The sequence below is a fragment of the Mya arenaria genome, chromosome 6, assembly GCF_026914265.1.
Source record: "Mya arenaria isolate MELC-2E11 chromosome 6, ASM2691426v1".
NCBI lineage: Eukaryota > Metazoa > Mollusca > Bivalvia > Myida > Myidae > Mya > Mya arenaria.
In genome coordinates, this window is record NC_069127.1 from 67,451,569 (window position 1) to 67,472,510 (window position 20,942).

Consider the following 20,942-nt stretch of genomic DNA (forward strand, 5'->3'; position numbering starts at 1 on the left):
ATTGCGAACAGTATCTAGTCAGTATTAACAGTTATGTGAAAATTCAAATGAAACTGAAGTGTTTAATATAAAACTTATTTTAAGATTGTGAACAGTACCTAGTCAATATTAACTATCATGTGATCATTTAAATAAAACTTAACAATAGTGATCAATATCGAACTGATGTTAAAATTTAATGATGTGAACACCAAACAGGCAGTAATTGTTCAGTGATTGGAAGAAAAGTATTGTTTAATATAGCACTGGTGGTAAGAGTCCATCCCTGTTTTGTGTTTAAAGTATATTTTTTTAATAAGTAGCTTATTAACTAATGTTTCATTTCCTACCAAAAAGTAAAACAAAATTTGAAATTTTATTTTTTATTTTATTTCCTCCTCCTACGAACATATTCAGTCATTGCTGTTCCTTTCACAAACAATAAAACATAAAAGGCCCTAACCACTTTATGCACCAGTCAATTGTAACCACGGTCCCCAGGTCCGGGGAATAGCGAGGACCTTGACTATTGGTTCAACCAATTCCGCGTAAAATCCGCGCCCTGCAGGACAAACTGCTGGTAAAATCCCCGCCGAATGCCACGCCCCCCGCCCCTCGCCCCCCCCCCCCGGGATACCTAGGTAAGGTCCATACAATTTTGTATGTCACGTACTTGTCTGCCTTGATTATGTACATACTGGAACATGCGTACTTACATCGGTTATATAGAGGACCTTTGTTTGTTTGAGTGTAAATTCCTAATACATTTCACCGAGTAAGCCCTGAAGAAGTACGAAGCCACGAGTGAAATATTAACTTTTGGTGTTCACGAGGTGAAATATATACATTTATATGGATTTTTAAAGCAAGTGATTTGCATTCTAGGTGTGGTTTATTATCATTGATATATTTTCAAAGAAAAAGAATGAAAGTATAGAAATATCGGAATATGTTAAAATAAGGGATTATCAACCTTAAACCAATATTGTATAATACCCGCATATCTATGTTTATATAATGGGCTTTTATTATACATTGGCATCGCAAGTATTAGTTTTCAATCGCATGAATATTTTACAAATTTTGAATGGATTTGTTCTTACTCTTTGGATTTGGGGAAACTCAAAATATCTGCTGCGTTATTCCAAATAGAGTCTGTAGATGCATGAACTAACTGAAACATAAATTTAAAGTCATATCCCTGCCATTTCAAAACAAAACATTTACGATTTAGAGCCTTCAGGGCTTTATCTATCAAGTGTTCCTTGTTTAGGCTAAAATTACAAGCGAAATAAAATACAACACCAAAATTTTAATAGTTATAATAGTTAGCAACTTCTATTTTATGGTCATTAAGTTAAAATCATTTACAACTTTTAAGTCATGGCTTATATAATTCCATCTTTCACCAAGCAACACTCCACTATGTTCACGAAACACAATCCATATGTTAATCTGAATTTGCGCCAATTTGCAAATGAAACTTGGTATCTTCTGCGAATGAAAAACAAAATGAAGGAGACATAACTTCCCCTTTACGCGAACCAATATTATAATTACAGAAATCGGTATATAACTACATGGAATTGCCATTAGATTTGACTTTTGGATACATATCAGATTTAATTATAACCAATTTACCACATTTATACATTTGTTATTATCAGAAAATAAAGCATAAATACGGCATCAGCTGTAGAGCGCCTGTTCGAAATTTGAATAGGGCATCCGTACTGATGTTATGTTCTTCACAAAACTTTTCAACACGCTTATTTATGACAGTTGTAAAAAGTTTCGAATAACAGCTTACTAGTGAACTTCCCCATTTACATCAGATAATGTACCGTTTTGTGGAAGAAAGTAATAATGCTGTAATTAAACAAATCACATATATTCAAAGAAAGAATATCTTCAGTTTCGAAAAAAACAATCACAGAAAATCATTAGCGTAGGCTTTACATCGTTTCAATGATTAGACGACAATTATTGTATTTTGAACAGAAATAGCTCCATTCTGTTTAGTGAAGATTTTATTGTGTTGACTGAAGTCATTAGTATCTTCTGCATTGAAATTCTTACCACCTAAATTATTGGTACGTTTTCAAAAAATATATAAAATTCACCGGTATTTTATTTAATTTATGTGAAGATGTAAACTCAAATGATTTCCAAAACTATCTTGGTCTTCTAATCCTTTTTAACATCTACCATTCCTTTAGTATGATCTTCATTTTTCTTTCTTCTAATTATTTTTTGGCCATATAAATTCAACATGTTTCCATCAGATTTGTAATAACTGAAAATCCTTAGTGCCTTAAGCGGAAGTGTTCTTAAAATTTCAAAATCAGGTAAAATAATTATACTTATTATCACTGAGTGATTTAGTTTAGTTTTACACTTATATATGTCTGTGTTTATAGAAGGTTGGTTGTAGCGCTAGCATATCCCCGACACCCCCTCCCCTAATGACCATGCCAGCACCCACCCAAGTCAATTTGATTTAAGTTCACATTTTGTGTTGCAACATATACATAAGATGTAGAAAACTCAATATCAACAAAAAATCCAAAAATAAATTTGAAACTATTTTTACGGTTGAAAAAGTTCTATAAATGGATATTATTGTTTGCCAAACTCGTATTTACGTTAGTATACAACCAATTTTCACTAAAATTACTCGCTTTCTTTTCAAAATCAATACAGTTTCTGAAAAAAAAAATATCACCAACACGGGGATTTGGAATCGAAAACGTCGCTACGGCTAATAAAGGTTTTCTTGGCCGAAACTACACTTGAAATAACTTGCCAATACTCATCGTTCAGTGTATCTAAGTTTTATTATCATCCAATCATCTTGCTGTTTAACTAGCATCATCATTCATTTGTTTGTAAATGTTCATAAACATCATATAATTCAACAGTTCAATACTGTTCCTATAGTTTAGGCTATTCATGCATTTCCGAATCTAAAATGAAAACATAAATGGCTCACATGGCATTTAGTGAGACATTCCTTAAAACAATTCAACTATATCAAGTTATTTAAACAGGTTTCGACCATTTCGTCAAAATCTTTACCCATAATGTATAAACATTTATGCAGTACAACACAATACAATAATAGCAATACAAGGAACTAATATTGGGGTTTTCGCGAAAATCTCACGAACACACGGACTTTTTGAACCAGTCTCTAAAGAAAACAAATACTGTATTAAATTTGAAGCTTTTCACCGTAAGCCGTATGAAATCTCGGGTTTTTCACGAAAAGACGGATTTTTTCGCCCTTTATACCACTGTCACACATTTATAAAATACATGTAGACGTAGAATTAAGCAGGAAACTTTCATGGAAACGCGAACATACTTTATTCGTATTGTTATTGAATAAAATCTAATTGTGTGTATTTGATTAAACCGTCGAAAAAACACACACTTATGTCTTTACCTATTTGCTGTTTCAACACCTTTGTGAGCAGCTATTTTAAGAAATACATTTGCATTTTTGTAACTATGAAATTATTTTTATCCACTATTTTTCAATATTTTTTTATATCTTTATTATTTATTTATTTACCTAAACTATACATCCAACACACAACCATTGGACACCGACATCAAGAACATAACCTCAGTAGCAAATCATTAAATTGAGGCCGATTTCGCAACCTCTGTGGTCCGGTCCATGTAGGATAAACGTCATCCTGGCGCCAGTGTAAGACAGAAAACGCTTGATTTAGTCAACAACAACATTAAGTTTGCACATATCGAAATGGAGAACGCACCTTACATATTAATCAGTACACAAAATATAATAAAATGTGCACATAACGAAATATAGAACGTGCCTAACATATCAATCAGAACAAATAACATAATGAAGTTTGCACATAACGAAATGGAGAATGTACCTAACATGTTGATAAGTATACATAGCATAATGGTGTAAGCACATCATAGTAAGTAGACCAGTATAATGAGGCAGCAAAGGCGTTCCATTGTTCCATCTGGTCATAATTGTGTCGTTTCGTACTCTTTGACCAACGGAAGAGCGTAGCCGTCTAAGTGCAACACGCTTGTTCTTTTCCTTCGTTTGTGTCCTTCTCGATTGAATATGCATCTGTTTAATATTATGTATGTATCAGATGCCATAGAGGATGATAGCAGATAATGTTTACCCGATAACGTAAATGTCATCCGAGGCGTTAGCCGAGGTTGATATCGCGGTTCGAGGGTTAACATATGCTTTGACCCTTCATGGCATCTGATATTTATTTTATAACATCAAACAATTACAATTGTCTGCAAATATACATTGAGTCAACATGAACATAATTATCAACTATGATAATGAAGTGATTAAATGTTTGCGGCGTTATTATTACGTCAGATGATAAACTATTTCCGGTGTATTGAAATTTCTAATTTTAGTGTTTTTTTCGTCTTCTCAACTGAACAAATTCACTGGTACATTTATACAGTAATTGAACACATACATAATGAGTAACTTCATTCATTTTAAAATGTATAATACATTAAATAACAAATTGGTTAGGCAGTTAACAATCACTTGTTTTTTCACAAGTAAGTTTTTGGTCCAAAAGTTCTGCACAATGTCGGCTCGATCTATTGGAAATTCCAAGTGACCATTTTTATACCAATTTCAGTACCAATGCGATGGTAATATCATAATATCACCCGGTGAACATCGTTATGTCAGGGTACCAGTACGGATTGGCGTGTCCTGTATATGATAATTTAACATGGTCAGGTCACGTGAGGTAAAATAATCTACCAGATTTATATCATAACAGAAAGTTGCTGCAGATGCTATTTCACTAAAATAAATGTACGAAAAAAATACCCCAAAAAATCGAACCAAAATTTTTAGAGACGAATATTTTTTGTAGTCGATATTTGGTATTCTTAACATTTAATTTTTCTGTTACACGAAGGTAGTCTATGAGCATATAGCTGAATTATGTCCGTGCTTTGATCAAAATTTCGTATCTATTGCTCTATTTCTGACTGAAACACTCAGTCAGTTAAATGAGCACATTCACGGTACAATATTGCACCGGATATAGATGTCATTTATGATATGTTTATCGAAATTCTATGGAGGAATCTCCTGTTTTTAATACTATGAAGTTAATATAATAATTTCTTTGCAAAATAACTTAAATAATGCATACTTTCGTAATGATATTTAAAATATTGTGCCTTAACTATTCTGTCAACATAATTCGATAACATTACCTACATATGCACTTAATGTGATATTTTTTTTAAATACTACTATCGCATCTAACTATAATTACATACGTGACCATAATAACCTTGTCCCATTCCCACCCACTAAAGGGCGAAAAATGACAAATTAGAAGGGTTTATAGGGTAACGCTATGTCGATCTTAGTATTGTTTTGGGTACCAAATTTAATGCATGGATGTATTTTTAAGATTTATATTTTAATTTATTTTAGCACCATAAACGAAACCGTTAACGAAACGATAAAATAAATGTTAAGTATGAGCTTGGCTGGTATTCAAAATTGGTCTAAATTGGATCTAAGAATGGTGTAGCTAATCGAATTACTTGTTAGTAATAACTGACAAATAGTGTGAATGGCGTCAATGATGTATGACCATAAGATTACTTGTTGCATATTGAATACCACCGCTGGTCAAACAAGATCGTTCGGTGAAAAACGGTACAAAATGGACAAAAGGTAAAATAAAAAGTAAAAGGTAAAGTTTTTATGCGACATTAGTTTGTTTTTTGTGAAACATTTTTAGTTTTTAATGTAATTTAGAAAACTTTGCTCTGAATTGAAATTGCTCACTCAGATGCTTTATGAACTACTGGCCCAGTCAAGTAAGTCAAAGTAAGATCACACCTCGTGAAATCGGATATTTTGGCGTAAACCACCAGGGTAAGTGACAGATAAGTGTAAGCAAAAATATTGTACTTGTGTACCTGGCGATATTGAAACTGGTTGTGTAACATTCTTTGTATTTGCTTTATATAAATACAGATCACATTGTGCTTATATTGAGATAATATAGGGATTGCATTTTGTGGTTTGAATAATATCTCATTTTTCATTAAATTTTGTTGATTTATTTTTAGAGAATTTTGAGAATTTGTGCTTTGAGATATTATCAAAATTATTCAAGTAAAGTCAGCCGCAAATTTTTGGTATCATACAAATTTCCATACAATTCTAACTTCATCTTCCCGCTTTCACAATTTCATTTGCTTGAAGTAATGTTTGATGTCAAAGAGGTTAGAATATAGTTTGTTCTTTAAATTAATAGCTAGTAACGTATATTTGCATATATATGCGTATGATTTTTCATCATTTTAAAGCTTATCATAAATCGATTCAGTCATTTACGGGAAAAAATAATAATTAGCGGGACAAACTTTATCAGCAATACTATCTTAATAAACTAACCACTGGGACTTACAAAAACAGTTTTCCTTACCAAAAAGAAACAGTGTAGAAATGAGGGAAGGAAAGTATATTTTGACGAAGCATATCTGTTGGTGAAGCAATTCTGATACAAGGAGTGCTTATAAATGATTCTGATATATGTGTTAAAGCATTGCATCCTAAATGTAAAATATTGCAAAATGACAATCACAATAAAATGCATTAACTTTTATAAACGCTAATACGTTTTATCTGTACCTAAATCGTAAGTTTTGTTTTTGTTTTATCATTGTCCGTAATGAACCAGTGTGTGAAGATCTAAATCGAATTCTTGTGTAAAATCATCTCGATCTTGGTTTACATTTAGCCTACCAGGATTGCCCCTGTCCTATTTGCATTTTCAAGTCCGCCTTCAACGACCCGTCTTTAAAATATTCAATTTCAACATTACGAGTTTGTCTGTATAACGGCAAAATGTTTAATAAGCTTATATAAGATGCGATCTCATGCCAGTAATAAAACGTTAACTTTGTAGATAAGTGTTAAATTTCATAAGCCTTTAATATTCCCCTCCATGACCATAGTAAATTATAATCTATGCGGGATGGAACTTGACGAGCGCACATATTCAGCCAATGAAATTGCAGTTAGGTAATACACTTACACCCCTTGTGTCAGATTTTGCATTGACAATGTATTAGCCAATGAGGTTGTGTTCTGATGACCTAAAGTAAATTCTAAATAATTTAGATGGACTCGTTTGCTACGCCCATACAACCATTTTTCTCATTCATGAAGATGTTACTTTACGTCATCTTACTATTTAATAATGGGTAAACTAAACCAACCGGAACGTAGGATTTATAAAAATAATACATTTAAATTCAATAATCATCGAATGTATTTACCGTTCGTATCAAAGTTGAAACTCTATAGTTTTCTGACGATTCTGTATCGTAAGCGTCGTATAATTGTCATAATAACATGTAGATGCATATGCTGATTTACTGAAATAAATGTACGATCAATTTAAAAAAGCCATTCGATTGGACACAATATATTTCCGAACAATATGGAATTTAAAAAACCCCAAACATTTTAAAAAATAATACCACCCAATTGGTGATGATGTCAAACATAATAATTATAGGTGAACTATGCGCTTGTCATTTCCCTTCCCGCATTTATCGAGACATGCACCTGATAAAACGAACTAACAAGTTACTAGTATGTAGGTGATATAGTTTGTTATAAACTAAATGAACTTTCTAAAGGAAACGATGATAGATAGACACACATCATGATTAAGTTTGTATCGTTATAAGCGAATTATTGATTTCTTGTACTTAATCAATGAACAAAGCATATTAATAGGTTAATGTAACCAAGAATGGTTGATCTCATAATGATCATAACTTCACAAAGCCTTGTAAGTTGGATGAAATAAACATTAAACATTTGACAATGTATAGCATAAGTAAAAAAGAAGTTATTTTGCGCTCTCAACGACCACAGTTTCCGCTGATCGTTTTAAAGCGACGAATACCAAATCAATTGATATCAATATTACCTGCTTCCGTTGCCATTTTCATTTCGTGTGTGCTATATGTTTGATCTTTATGCGACGGAACAGATATATTTTTGGTACAGATTGGTTCCTGTAACATTGCTTGTATTTTAATCTTTTTAACTCTTTTCTAAACGAAGTAGTTGTTAATGGGAATTTAAGATAGTTTAGCTGATGTCTTTTATAAAATTCATATCGTTATTACAGATTGTGGAAGCCTGAAAAACATTTCAAATGGCAAGCTAACCAGACATAACGTCACAACGGTCGGTGGAGTAGCCACACTTGTGTGTAATGAAGGATATAATATCACCGGAGATGGAACGATATCCTGTATGGCGAATGGGAGTTGGTCACCAAGTCCGACCTGTAAAATAAAAGGTATATGTGTATACTCTTTTAGTCTAGACTTTAAATGGTTTAAGACATATTAGCTTTTGTCTTTTATAAAATTCCAAATGTTTTAATTACGTAAAGGTAGAGCATAAAACTTGCCATGTGTAGATCCAAATTTCGTATCCGCTGGGTTGCTCTTTTTCTACAGTTATAAGTCATTGATTACCAATCAGATAAAACGACACCATTGTGTTCTAACTTTTTATTTATAAGATGTACATGTATTATTGCAAGGATGATTCAGCACCGGCTAATAGAGTTAAACTGTCCGCATGAGTTGGCTGACTCAAATTACTGTGAATTATAAATAGCGGGAGGAATACATGAAATTAAAATCATTGCAGTATAATGATACAGAACAAAGACAATTATATGAGCAAATTTGTTGGGAAGAATGAAAGTCTTTTAACAATGAATTGAACACATATAACACATGAAGTAATGATGGAAACATAATTAGAATGGTTCGTGCTAGAGGTGTTTATAAGAATAATTTACGACAATATTAATGTCAGAGGTCAAATTAAAAAAACTAAACATGCGAGGACTCGAATGAAAAGGAATACTGAAAATAACTCAAAACATGCGCTACCAAAAAAATGAACATCGACTCGTTTATCGGTTATTTTAACAGATGACGCAAATACGTCAGAGGTGCCCCGACGGTCGCGTTCCGTCGGTAACCGAGAGACATAAAGAAAATGGTCTAAAGGTTTGCGCATGCGTCGATCTGGAGATTTCATTGATATTAACTTACCATTAGGTAAGGTATGCTGGTCCCCATTGAAAAGTAGCGTTTTTGTGACACTTGTCGACGTTTAAAATAAAAAATGTCCCAGGCGCTCCGACGGTCGCGTTACGGGAGGAAATATTGCCACCTTAATAACTAAATCGGTACTGACTCCAGCACATGCGCGGATCCTAAGATATGTTTGACATTAACGCCCTTATTTGCAAGTATTTCGGCGACATTTTTTATCATATATGAAAACTTGTTTACTTTTGAAACCGGTGACCCAATTACATCAGCGGTGCCCCGACGGAACGCGACCGAAAACGAGATATCTAAGGGAAAAACCGGTCCCGACTTCCGCGATTGCGTGGATCCGGAGATATATTCGACATTAACTTCCAATCATAAGGTACGCGGGGCCCCATTGAAAAGTAGCGTTTTGGAAATACTTGTTGACGTTATATACCGGCGATACAATTATGTCATAGTCACCCGACGGTCGCATTACGTAGGGAACAGAGCGACCGTAAGAAAAAACCCGGTCCTGACTTTCGCGCATGCGAGGATCTTGAGATAACTTGGATGCATAGCTTAGGCTCGTCTGCGTAATTATCTATAATTATATTACACATATAAACGAAATAGTAACCAGCCTACAGTAGAAGTGTTCTTTTACGGTACCACATTCTCCGATTTTCGAAATATGTCCGTTAAATGAAATTATCAAATAAAATATAAATCATACTCACGTTTGTTCATGTAAACATAGTAGGGCACAGCTCCACAACGGAAGTGTCGACAGCTCTTTTTCTTAGCGGAATAAAGTAATCTCTTCAATTTTATGGAAAATACTTATGATCAGGCCGGTGAAATGAAATGAATGTTCGATGACTGAAAAAGTCTTCCGTTAATGGAGCATTGTTGTCATAGTTAGAGCAGAGGCTACGGTTCATACATAAAAAGATTACACATTTTACAAAGAACGGTGGCAATCATATCAATTATATAACAAGAAATATCGTTTAAAAAAGATAAACGGCGATCAATTTGTCAACAAATGACAATGAAGAGTGTATGAGAAAACGCACAGCCTAAACACTGAGAGAACAATTTATAACCTGAGAAAAAAAATACTTTGTTTAAGATTCTTTCTTGCTACTAATAACTAAAACATAACGGTTTAACCTGTTTGAAATTCATTCAACAATGAATAATCATTGTGTCTGCAATGAACCAATTTGCGAAAATTTAAATCAAATTCGTGTTCTTGGTTAAAATTAAGGTCACTGGGATCAACACAGTCCTTCCACCGTCAACTAAAGTACTATGTGTTAGTCTGTAACCGAGGCAACTAATTAACTAGTTAAGATATGATGCGATTGCGTGTCAGTTATCATTTGTAAAAATTGCAGACATGTGTGGTATTTCATAAACCTTTATTTTTGACGTTTAATGAAGATGTGCGATACTAATATGCGGGCAGGGCATGACCATTGCACAGTTCTCATATTTTGAAAATACCATCCCAGTAGTTCAAAAATGATTTTATTTATACTGGTACTCAATCACATTGGAAAACTTATCTGTTGACATACAAAATAACCTTCTTTTTTCAAATTTAACTTGTTATAATTCGTAAGAATCATTATTTTTCGACATTTCTTCATTCTTTTTGGTATATTAAAACAATTGCATTTATTGTGTTTAGTCTTCTTTAGTGTTCACTATTATTGCCATAATGATATTTTAATGCCATAGATACTCTAATCAATGTGTGTTGTGAGTTAAAGTCATAATGATAATACTTTGTACATGTCATGCAAGTTGTGCACTCACTGATTTTTAATTATAATGTTATTACCAGTAATTGTTTGAAATAGCACTAATGAAAAATAATCGTTCATTATTGTTACTCAATTAAAATCAAAACGATGGGGTAATAGAAACTTGAACTACATTTACAATTCTTTTCAAAAGTGTGGTGTAATACTCAATCACATTTGAACTTATCTGCAACTCTGTAAATTGCCATAGAGGTTCTGTCAAAAACAAAATGAAAACATGCCACCTTAAAAGACTGTCAGTTCATTTGATATATAATGGTGTCCACGACGAAGAAGTTTGATTGGGTACCTTCTGAAAAGTATTATTTAGGCAGTTTTTGACTCTTGACTTAATGTTTTTATTTGTGCCAGTATAACGGAACTAATACATTCGGTGTTTGTGCCATACCAAAGAAAACGTTGCACATAATAAGTCCAAAATATTTTATACTTTCTTTTGCTGTGTATAAGCCTTCAAAGAAAAGAGTACGTACCGGAGCACTAGCATGGCCATGTAATAACAGGATTAAGACTCATGGTTTGGTCTGAAATGGTGTTTGAAAGTTATTTTGGGACCAAATGAATTGAGCTTGTGTTGAGACTGTGAACAGTGTCATGATTCCGAACAGTATCTAGTCAGTATTAACAGTTATGTGATAATTCAAATGAAACTGAAGTGTTTAATATAAAACTAATGTTAAGATTGTGAATAGTACCTAGTCAGTATTGACTATCATGCGATCATTTAAATAAAACTTAATAATAGTGATGAATATCGAACAGATGTTAAAATGTAATGATGTGAACACCATTCAGGCAGTAATTGTTCAGTGATTGGATGAAAAGTATTGTTTAATATAGCACTGGTGGTAAGATTCCATCCCTGTTTTGTGTTTAAAGTATTAATTTTTTAATGAGTAGCTTATTAACTAATGTTTCATTCCCTACCAAAAAATAAAACATTTTTTTTCCCTCCTCCTACGAACATATTCAGTCATGGTGGTTCGTTTAACAAACAATAAAACATAAAAGGCCCTACCCACTTTATACACCAGTCAATTGTAACCACGGTCCCCAGGTCCGCGGAGAAGCGAGGACTTTGACTATCGGTCCGATCAATCCCGCGTAAAATCCGCGCCCTGCAGGACAAACTGCTGGTAAAATCCCCGCCGAATGACCCCGCATTCCGGGATACCTAGGTAAGGTCCATATCCCGCTATTTTCGGCGCGAAAACAAAACCACTGCATTCACTCGGCACTGCCGGGCCTCCTGGAGGGTAAATACACGGCCCATTTTCCCCGCAATCCCCGATATACCCCCGGACCTGGCGCATTAGTTACTCAGAACGCTTACGACTAAGTTGACAAATGTACTATCTGTGTACAAGTAAAAGTGTTTTTTTTAATAAATATATGAATCTCTCATGGTTAATGACTGTTTAGGCTAACTTCGTGAATCTCCTTGTTTCTCAAGGTAATTACCACCAACGAAGAGGTGTTAAAAGTTTGACGTTCATGAAAACAGTTTTATAATAAGATGTTGGACGAATTATAAAAAAAACAAGTGATATGATATTTTTCGCGTTTTAGGCTGATAAGCACAAAAAAAACATCCGTTTTACTTTTTGAATAAATATATATGTAAATGGAACATGCGTACTCACATCGGTTATATAGAGGACCTTTGTTTGTTTGAGTGTAAATTCCTAATACATTTCACCGAGTAAGCCCAAAAAAGTACGTAACCACGAGTGAAATATTCACTTTTGGTGTTCACGAGGTGAAATATATACATTTATATGGATTTTTAAAGCAAGTGATTTGCATTCTAGGTGTTGTTTATCATCATTGATATATTTTCAAAGAAAAAAAATGTGTGTATAGAATTATCGGAATATGTTAAAATAAAGGATTATCAACCTTGAACCAATATTGTATAATACTCGCATATCTATGTTTATATAATGGGCTTTTGCCTAGTATTTATTATACATTGGTATCGCAAGTATTAGTTTTCACTAATTGAATCATTTCAATATATCCCATTCTCACATCCCATACTATACAGTAATCTTGACATTTATTTGAACACACTGAGCATTGATATTTCATCATTTTGACATCGGTTATAATATAGTCGATATAGTCCATACAATTAAATGTATATATGTATATATCTATATACATTTCTCGGGTCAAAAAACAAACAAACAAACTCAGGTTTGAGCAGTACCATATTCGTTTGATAACCACTTCCCAGGTGTTCATGAGTCTGTTTCCACTGGGGATGCATTTAATTACCTGTGCTGATTACGAGATTTTGAATCACTGAGTGATTTAGTTTAGTTTTACACTTATATATGTCTGTGTTTATAGAAGGTTGGTTGTAGCGCTAGCATATCCCCGACACCCTCTCCCCTAATGACCATGCCAGCACCCACCCAAGTCAATTTGATTTAAGTTCACATTTTGTGTTGCAACATATACATAAGATGTAGAAAACTCAATATCAACAAAAAATCCAAAAATAAATTTGAAACTATTTATACGGTTGAAAAAGTTCTATAAATGGATATTATTGTTTGCCAAACTCGTATTTACGTTAGTATACAACCAATTTTCACTAAAATTACTCGCTTTCTTTTCAAAATCAATACAGTTTCTGAAAAAAATAATATCACCAACACGGGGATTTGGAATCGAAAACGTCGCTACGGCTAATAAAGGTTTTCTTGGCCGAAACTACACTTGAAATAACTTGCCAATACTCATCGTTCAGTGTATCTAAGTTTTATTATCATCCAATCATCTTGCTGTTTAACTAGCATCATCATTCATTTGTTTGTAAATGTTCATAAACATCATATAATTCAACAGTTCAATACTGTTCCTATAGTTTAGGCTATTCATGCATTTCCGAATCTAAAATGAAAACATAAATGGCTCACATGGCATTTAGTGAGACATTCCTTAAAACAATTCAACTATATCAAGTTATTTAAACAGGTTTCGACCATTTCGTCAAAATCTTTACCCATAATGTATAAACATTTATGCAGTACAACACAATACAATAATAGCAATACAAGGAACTAATATTGGGGTTTTCGCGAAAATCTCACGAACACACGGACTTTTTGAACCAGTCTCTAAAGAAAACAAATACTGTATTAAATTTGAAGCTTTTCACCGTAAGCCGTATGAAATCTCGGGTTTTTCACGAAAAGACGGATTTTTTCGCCCTTTATACCACTGTCACACATTTATAAAATACATGTAGACGTAGAATTAAGCAGGAAACTTTCATGGAAACGCGAACATACTTTATTCGTATTGTTATTGAATAAAATCTAATTGTGTGTATTTGATTAAACCGTCGAAAAAACACACACTTATGTCTTTACCTATTTGCTGTTTCAACACCTTTGTGAGCAGCTATTTTAAGAAATACATTTGCATTTTTGTAACTATGAAATTATTTTTATCCACTATTTTTCAATATTTTTTTTATATCTTTATTATTTATTTATTTACCTAAACTATACATCCAACACACAACCATTGGACACCGACATCAAGAACATAACCTCAGTAGCAAATCATTAAATTGAGGCCGATTTCGCAACCTCTGTGGTCCGGTCCATGTAGGATAAACGTCATCCTGGCGCCAGTGTAAGACAGAAAACGCTTGATTTAGTCAACAACAACATTAAGTTTGCACATATCGAAATGGAGAACGCACCTTACATATTAATCAGTACACAAAATATAATAAAATGTGCACATAACGAAATATAGAACGTGCCTAACATATCAATCAGAACAAATAACATAATGAAGTTTGCACATAACGAAATGGAGAATGTACCTAACATGTTGATAAGTATACATAGCATAATGGTGTAAGCACATCATAGTAAGTAGACCAGTATAATGAGGCAGCAAAGGCGTTCCATTGTTCCATCTGGTCATAATTGTGTCGTTTCGTACTCTTTGACCAACGGAAGAGCGTAGCCGTCTAAGTGCAACACGCTTGTTCTTTTCCTTCGTTTGTGTCCTTCTCGATTGAATATGCATCTGTTTAATATTATGTATGTATCAGATGCCATAGAGGATGATAGCAGATAATGTTTACCCGATAACGTAAATGTCATCCGAGGCGTTAGCCGAGGTTGATATCGCGGTTCGAGGGTTAACATATGCTTTGACCCTTCATGGCATCTGATATTTATTTTATTATACCAAACAACAACAATTGTCTGCAATTATACATGGAGTCAACAAGAACATAATTATCAACTATGATAATGAAGTGATTAAATGTTTGCGGCGTTATTATTACGTCGGATGATAAACTATTTCCGGTGTATTGAAATTTCTAATTTTAGTGTTTTTTTCGTCTTCTCAACTGAACAAATTCACTGGTACATTTATACAGTAATTGAACACATACATAATGAGTAACTTCATTCATTTTAAAATGTATAATACATTAAATAACAAATTGGTTAGGCAGTTAACAATCACTTGTTTTTTCACAAGTAAGTTTTTGGTCCAAAAGTTCTGCACAATGTCGGCTCGATCTATTGGAAATTCCAAGTGACCATTTTTATACCAATTTCAGTACCAATGCGATGGTAATATCATAATATCACCCGGTGAACATCGTTATGTCAGGGTACCAGTACGGATTGGCGTGTCCTGTATATGATAATCTAACATGGTCAGGTCACGTGAGGTAAAATAATCTACCAGATTTATATCATAACAGAAAGTTGCTGCAGATGCTATTTCACTGAAATAATTGTACGAAAAAATACCCCAAAAATACTGCCATCCCATTTAATAAATATATTTTCGAACCAAAATTTTTAGAGACGAATATTTTTTGTAGTCGATATTTGGTATTCTTAACATTTAATTTTTCTGTTACACGAAGGTAGTCTATGAGCATATAGCTGAATTATGTCCGTGCTTTGATCAAAATTTCGTATCTATTGCTCTATTTCTGACTGAAACACTCAGTCAGTTAAATGAGCACATTCACGGTACAATATTGAACCGGATATAGATGTCATTTATGATATGTTTATCGAAATTCTATGGAGGAATCTACTGTTTTTAATACTATGAAGTTAATGTAATAAATTCTTTGCAAAATAACTTAAATAATGCATACTTTCGTAATGATATTTAAAATATTGTGCCTTAACTATTCTGTCAACATAATTCGATAACCTTACCTACATATGCACTTAATGTGATATATTTTTTTAAATACTACTAATGCATCTTACTATAATTACATACGTGACCATAATAACCTTGTCCCATTCCCACCCACTAAAGGGCGAAAAATGAAAAATTAGAAGGGTTTATAGGGTAACGCTATGTCGATCTTAGTATTGTTTTGGGTACCAAATTTAATGCATGGATGTATTTTTAAGATTTATATTTTAATTTATTTTAGCACCATAAACGAAACCGTTAACGAAACGATAGAATAAATGTTAAGTATGAGCTTGGCTGGTATTCAAAATTGGTCTAAATTGGATCTAAGAATGGTGTAGCTAATCGAAATACTTGTTAGTAATAACTGACAAATAGTGTGAATGGCGTCAATGATGTATGGCCATAAGATTACTTGTTGCATATTGAATACCACCGCTGGTCAAACAAGATCGTTCGGTGAAAAACGGTACAAAATGGACAAAAGGTAAAATAAAAAGTAAAAGGTAAAGTTTTTATGCGACATTAGTTTGTTTTTTGTGAAACATTTTTAGTTTTTAATGTAATTTAGAAAACTTTGCTCTGAATTGAAATTGCTCACTCAGATGCTTTATGAACTACTGGCCCAGTCAAGTAAGTCAAAGTAAGATCACACCTCGTGAAATCGGATATTTTGGCGTAAACCACCAGGGTAAGTGACAGATAAGTGTAAGCAAAAATATTGTACTTGTGTACCTGGCGATATTGAAACTGGTTGTGTAACATTCTTTGTATTTGCTTTATATAAATACAGATCACATTGTGCTTATATTGAGATAATATAGGGATTGCATTTTGTGGTTTGAATTATATCTCATTTTTTATTAAATTTTGTTGATTTATTTTTAGAGAATTTTGAGAATTTGTGCTTTGAGATATTTTCAAAATTATTCAAGTAAAGTCAACCGCAAATTTATGGTATCATACAAATTTCCATACAATTTTAACTTCATCTTCCCGCTTTCACAATTTCATTTGCTTGAAGTAATGTTTGATGTCAAAGAGGTTAGAATATAGTTTGTTCTTTAAATTAATAGCTAGTAACGTATATTTGCATATATATGCGTATGATTTTTCATCATTTTAAAGCTTATCATAAATCGATTCAGTCATTTACGGGACAAAATAATAATTTGCGGGACAAACTTTATCAGCAATACTATCTTAATAAAATAACCACTGGGACTTTCAAAAACAGTTTTCCTTACCAAAAAGAAACAGTGTAGAAATGAGGGAAGGAAAGTATATTTTGACGAAGCATATATGTTGGTGTTTCATTAACAGTTTACACGCTATTACTATAAATTATACGTAAATTGGCGAAATGTTGATACTGTTAAATGTTCATAGTTCATAGTTCATAGAGTTATTTAAAAGGCTACCTCTAAATGAAGCAATTCTGATACAAGGAGTGCTTATAAATGCTTCTGATATTTGTGTTTAAGCATTACATCCTAAATGTAAAATATTGCAAAATGACAATCACAATAAAATGCATTAACTTTTATAAACGCTAATACGTTTTATCTGTACCTAAATCGTATGTTTTGTTTTTGCTTTATCATTGTCCGTAATGAACCAGTGTGTGAAGATCTAAATCGAATTCGTGTGCAAAATCATCTCGATCTTGGTTTACATTTAGCCTACCAGGATTGCCCCTGTCCTATTTGCATTTTCAAGTCCGCCTTCAACGACCCGTCTTTAAAATATTCAATTTCAACATTACGAGTTTGTCTGTATAACGGCAAAATGTTTAATAAGCTTATATAAGATGCGATCTCATGCCAGAAATGAAACGTTAACTTTGTAGATAAGTGTTAAATCTTAAGCCTTTAATATTCCCCTCCATGACCATAGTAAATTATAATCTATGCGGGATGGAACTTGACGAGCGCACATGTTCAGCCAATGAAATTGCAGTTAGGCAATCATTAAGTACTAGGCTTAATTATTAAAGATTCCAGCTTTCGCGGTTGTTTATAGGACCGCCCACTGCCACTCATCCGATACACTCACATCCCTTGTGTCAGATTTTGCATTGACAATGTATTAGCCAACGAGGCTGATTTACTGAAATAAATGTACGATCAATTTAAAAAAGCCATTCGATTGGACACAATATATTTCCGAACAATATGGAATTTAAAAAAACAAACATTTAAAAAAATAATACCACCCAATTGGTGATGATGTCCAACATAATAATTATAGGCGAACTATGCGCTTGTCATTTCCCTTCCCGCATTTATCATCTCTAAATATCTTCACGAAATAAATATTAAGGATCATCTTTGCAAGTTGTTACTTGGTTGATCAAACCTTAGCGAGACATGCACCTGATAAAACGAACTAACAAGTTACTAGTATGTAGGTGACACAGTTTTTTACAAACTAAATGAACTTTCTAAAGGAAACGATGATAGATAGACACACATCATGATTAAGTTTGTATCGTTATATGCGAATTATTGATTTCTTGTACTTAATCAATGAACAAAGCATATTAATAGGTTAATGTAACCAAGAATGGTTGATCTCATAATGATCATAACTTCACAAAGCCTTGTAAGTTATGTGAAATAAACATTAAACATTTGACAATGTATAGCATAAGTAAAAAAGAAGTTATTTTGCGCTCTCAACGACCACAGTTTCCGCTGATCGTTTTAAGGCGACGAATACCAAATCAATTGATATCAATATTACCTGCTTCCGTTGCCATTTTCATTTCGTGTGTGCTATATGTATGATCTTTATGCGACGGAACAGATATATTTTTGGTACAGATTGGTTCCTGTAACATTGCTTGTATTTTAATCTTTTTAACTCTTTTCTAAACGAAGTAGTTGTTAATGGGAATTTAAGATAGTTTAGCTGATGTCTTTTATAAAAATTCCATATTGACGAAATCGTTATTCCAGATTGTGGAAGCCTGAAAAACATTTCAAATGGCAAGCTAACCAGACCTAACGTCACAACGGTCGGTGGAGTAGCCACACTTGTGTGTAATGAAGGATATAATATCACTGGAGATGGAACGATATCCTGTATGGCGAATGGGAGTTGGTCACCAAGTCCGACCTGTAAAATAAAAGGTATATGTGTATACTCTTTTAGTCTAGACTTTAAATGGTTTAAGACATATTAGCTTTTGTCTTTTATAAAATTCCAAATGGTTTAATTACGTAAAGGTAGAGCATAAAACTTACCATGTGTAGATCCAAATTTTGTATCCGCTGGGTTGCTCTTTTTCTACAGTTATAAGTCATTGATTACCAATCAGATAAAACGACACCATTGTGTTCTAACTATTTAATTATAAGATGTACATGTATAATTGCAAGGATGATTCAGCACCGGCTAATAGAGTTAAACTGTCCGCATGAGTTGGCTGACTCAAATTACTGTGAATTATAAATAGCGGGAGGAATAAATGAAATTAAAATCATTGCAGTATAATGATACAGAACAAAGACAATTATATGAGCAAATCTGTTGGGAAGAATGAAAGTCTTTTAACAATGAATTGAACACATATAACAAATGAAGTAATGATGGAAACATAATTAGAATGGTTCGTGCTAGAGGTGTTTATAAGAATAATTTACGACAATATTAATGTCAGAGGTCAAATTAAAATACTAAACATGCGAGGACTCGAATGAAAAGGAATACTGAAAATAACTCGCGTTCCGTCGGGAACCGAGAGACATAAAGAAAATGGTCTAAAGGTCTAAAGGTCTGCGCATGCGTCGATCTGGAGATTTCATTGATATTAACTTACCTTTAGGTAAGGTATGCTGGGCCCCATTGAAAAGTAGCTTTTTTGGGACACTTGTCGACGTTTAAAATCCGTCGGGAAAAGAGATATCTAAGGGAAAAACCGGTCCCGACTTCCGCGATTGCGTGGATCCGGAGATATATTCGACATTAACTTCCAATCATACGATACGCGGGGCCCCATTAAAAGTAGCGTTTTGGAAATACTTGTTGACGTTATATACCGGCGATACAATTATGTCATAGTCACCCGACTGTCGCATTACGTAGGGAACAGAGCGACCTTAAGAAAAAAACCGGTCCTGACTTTCGCGCATGCGAGGATCTTGAGATAACTTGGACGCATAGCTTAGGCTCGTCTGCGTAATTATCTATACTTTTAAATTCCCCTCGGTTCCTAACCAAGATTTATTTAATCCTTCGTCTTGCTTTACTTTCACATTTACTTTGAAATCTTATGAACGTATTCACGTAAAGTTGTCTGTTTATTCATTTATTTTAAACTGAATAACACTATACATCCCATTTTTTAGCCATTGTTCATACATTATTTTAACATGTCATTTCAAAAAAAGTAGATTTGACGATATCTCATTTCAATTACACGGCCTCTAAACGCCAGCTCCACCACTTTACGGTGGTGCAAAGAAAAAGAGCTGTCGACACTTCCGTTGTGGAGCTGTGCCCTATGTTTACATGAACAAATGTGAGTATGATTTATATTTTATTTGATAATTTCATTTAACGGACATATTTCGAAAATCGGAGAATGTGGTACCGTGTAAGAACACTTTTACTGTAGGCTGGTTACTATTTTGTTTCAATATTGTGCAAACTGTTGTGCCAGGAGCTTTTTCCCGAATCGGACTTGCATATTTTGAGATCTGATTGCATAGCAAGTACATTTCGGTGCTAACACACCCCGTAAGAACATTCTCACGCATGCAAACATAACTG

At 33.4% G+C, this 20,942-nt stretch overlaps 1 protein-coding gene across 2 annotated transcripts in view; it reads left to right on the forward strand.

Moving 5' to 3' along the window:
• The window catches only part of LOC128238635 (receptor-type tyrosine-protein phosphatase eta-like), a 105,647-nt gene that overhangs the window by 19,245 nt on the left and 65,460 nt on the right, over nucleotides 1-20,942 (forward strand). For both annotated transcript variants that reach the window (XM_052954751.1, XM_052954752.1), the window contains exons 3-4: nucleotides 8,193-8,366; nucleotides 19,127-19,300. In XM_052954751.1, the coding sequence (XP_052810711.1) occupies nucleotides 8,193-8,366; nucleotides 19,127-19,300 (348 nt within the window). The remainder of the gene's footprint in view (nucleotides 1-8,192; nucleotides 8,367-19,126; nucleotides 19,301-20,942) is intronic.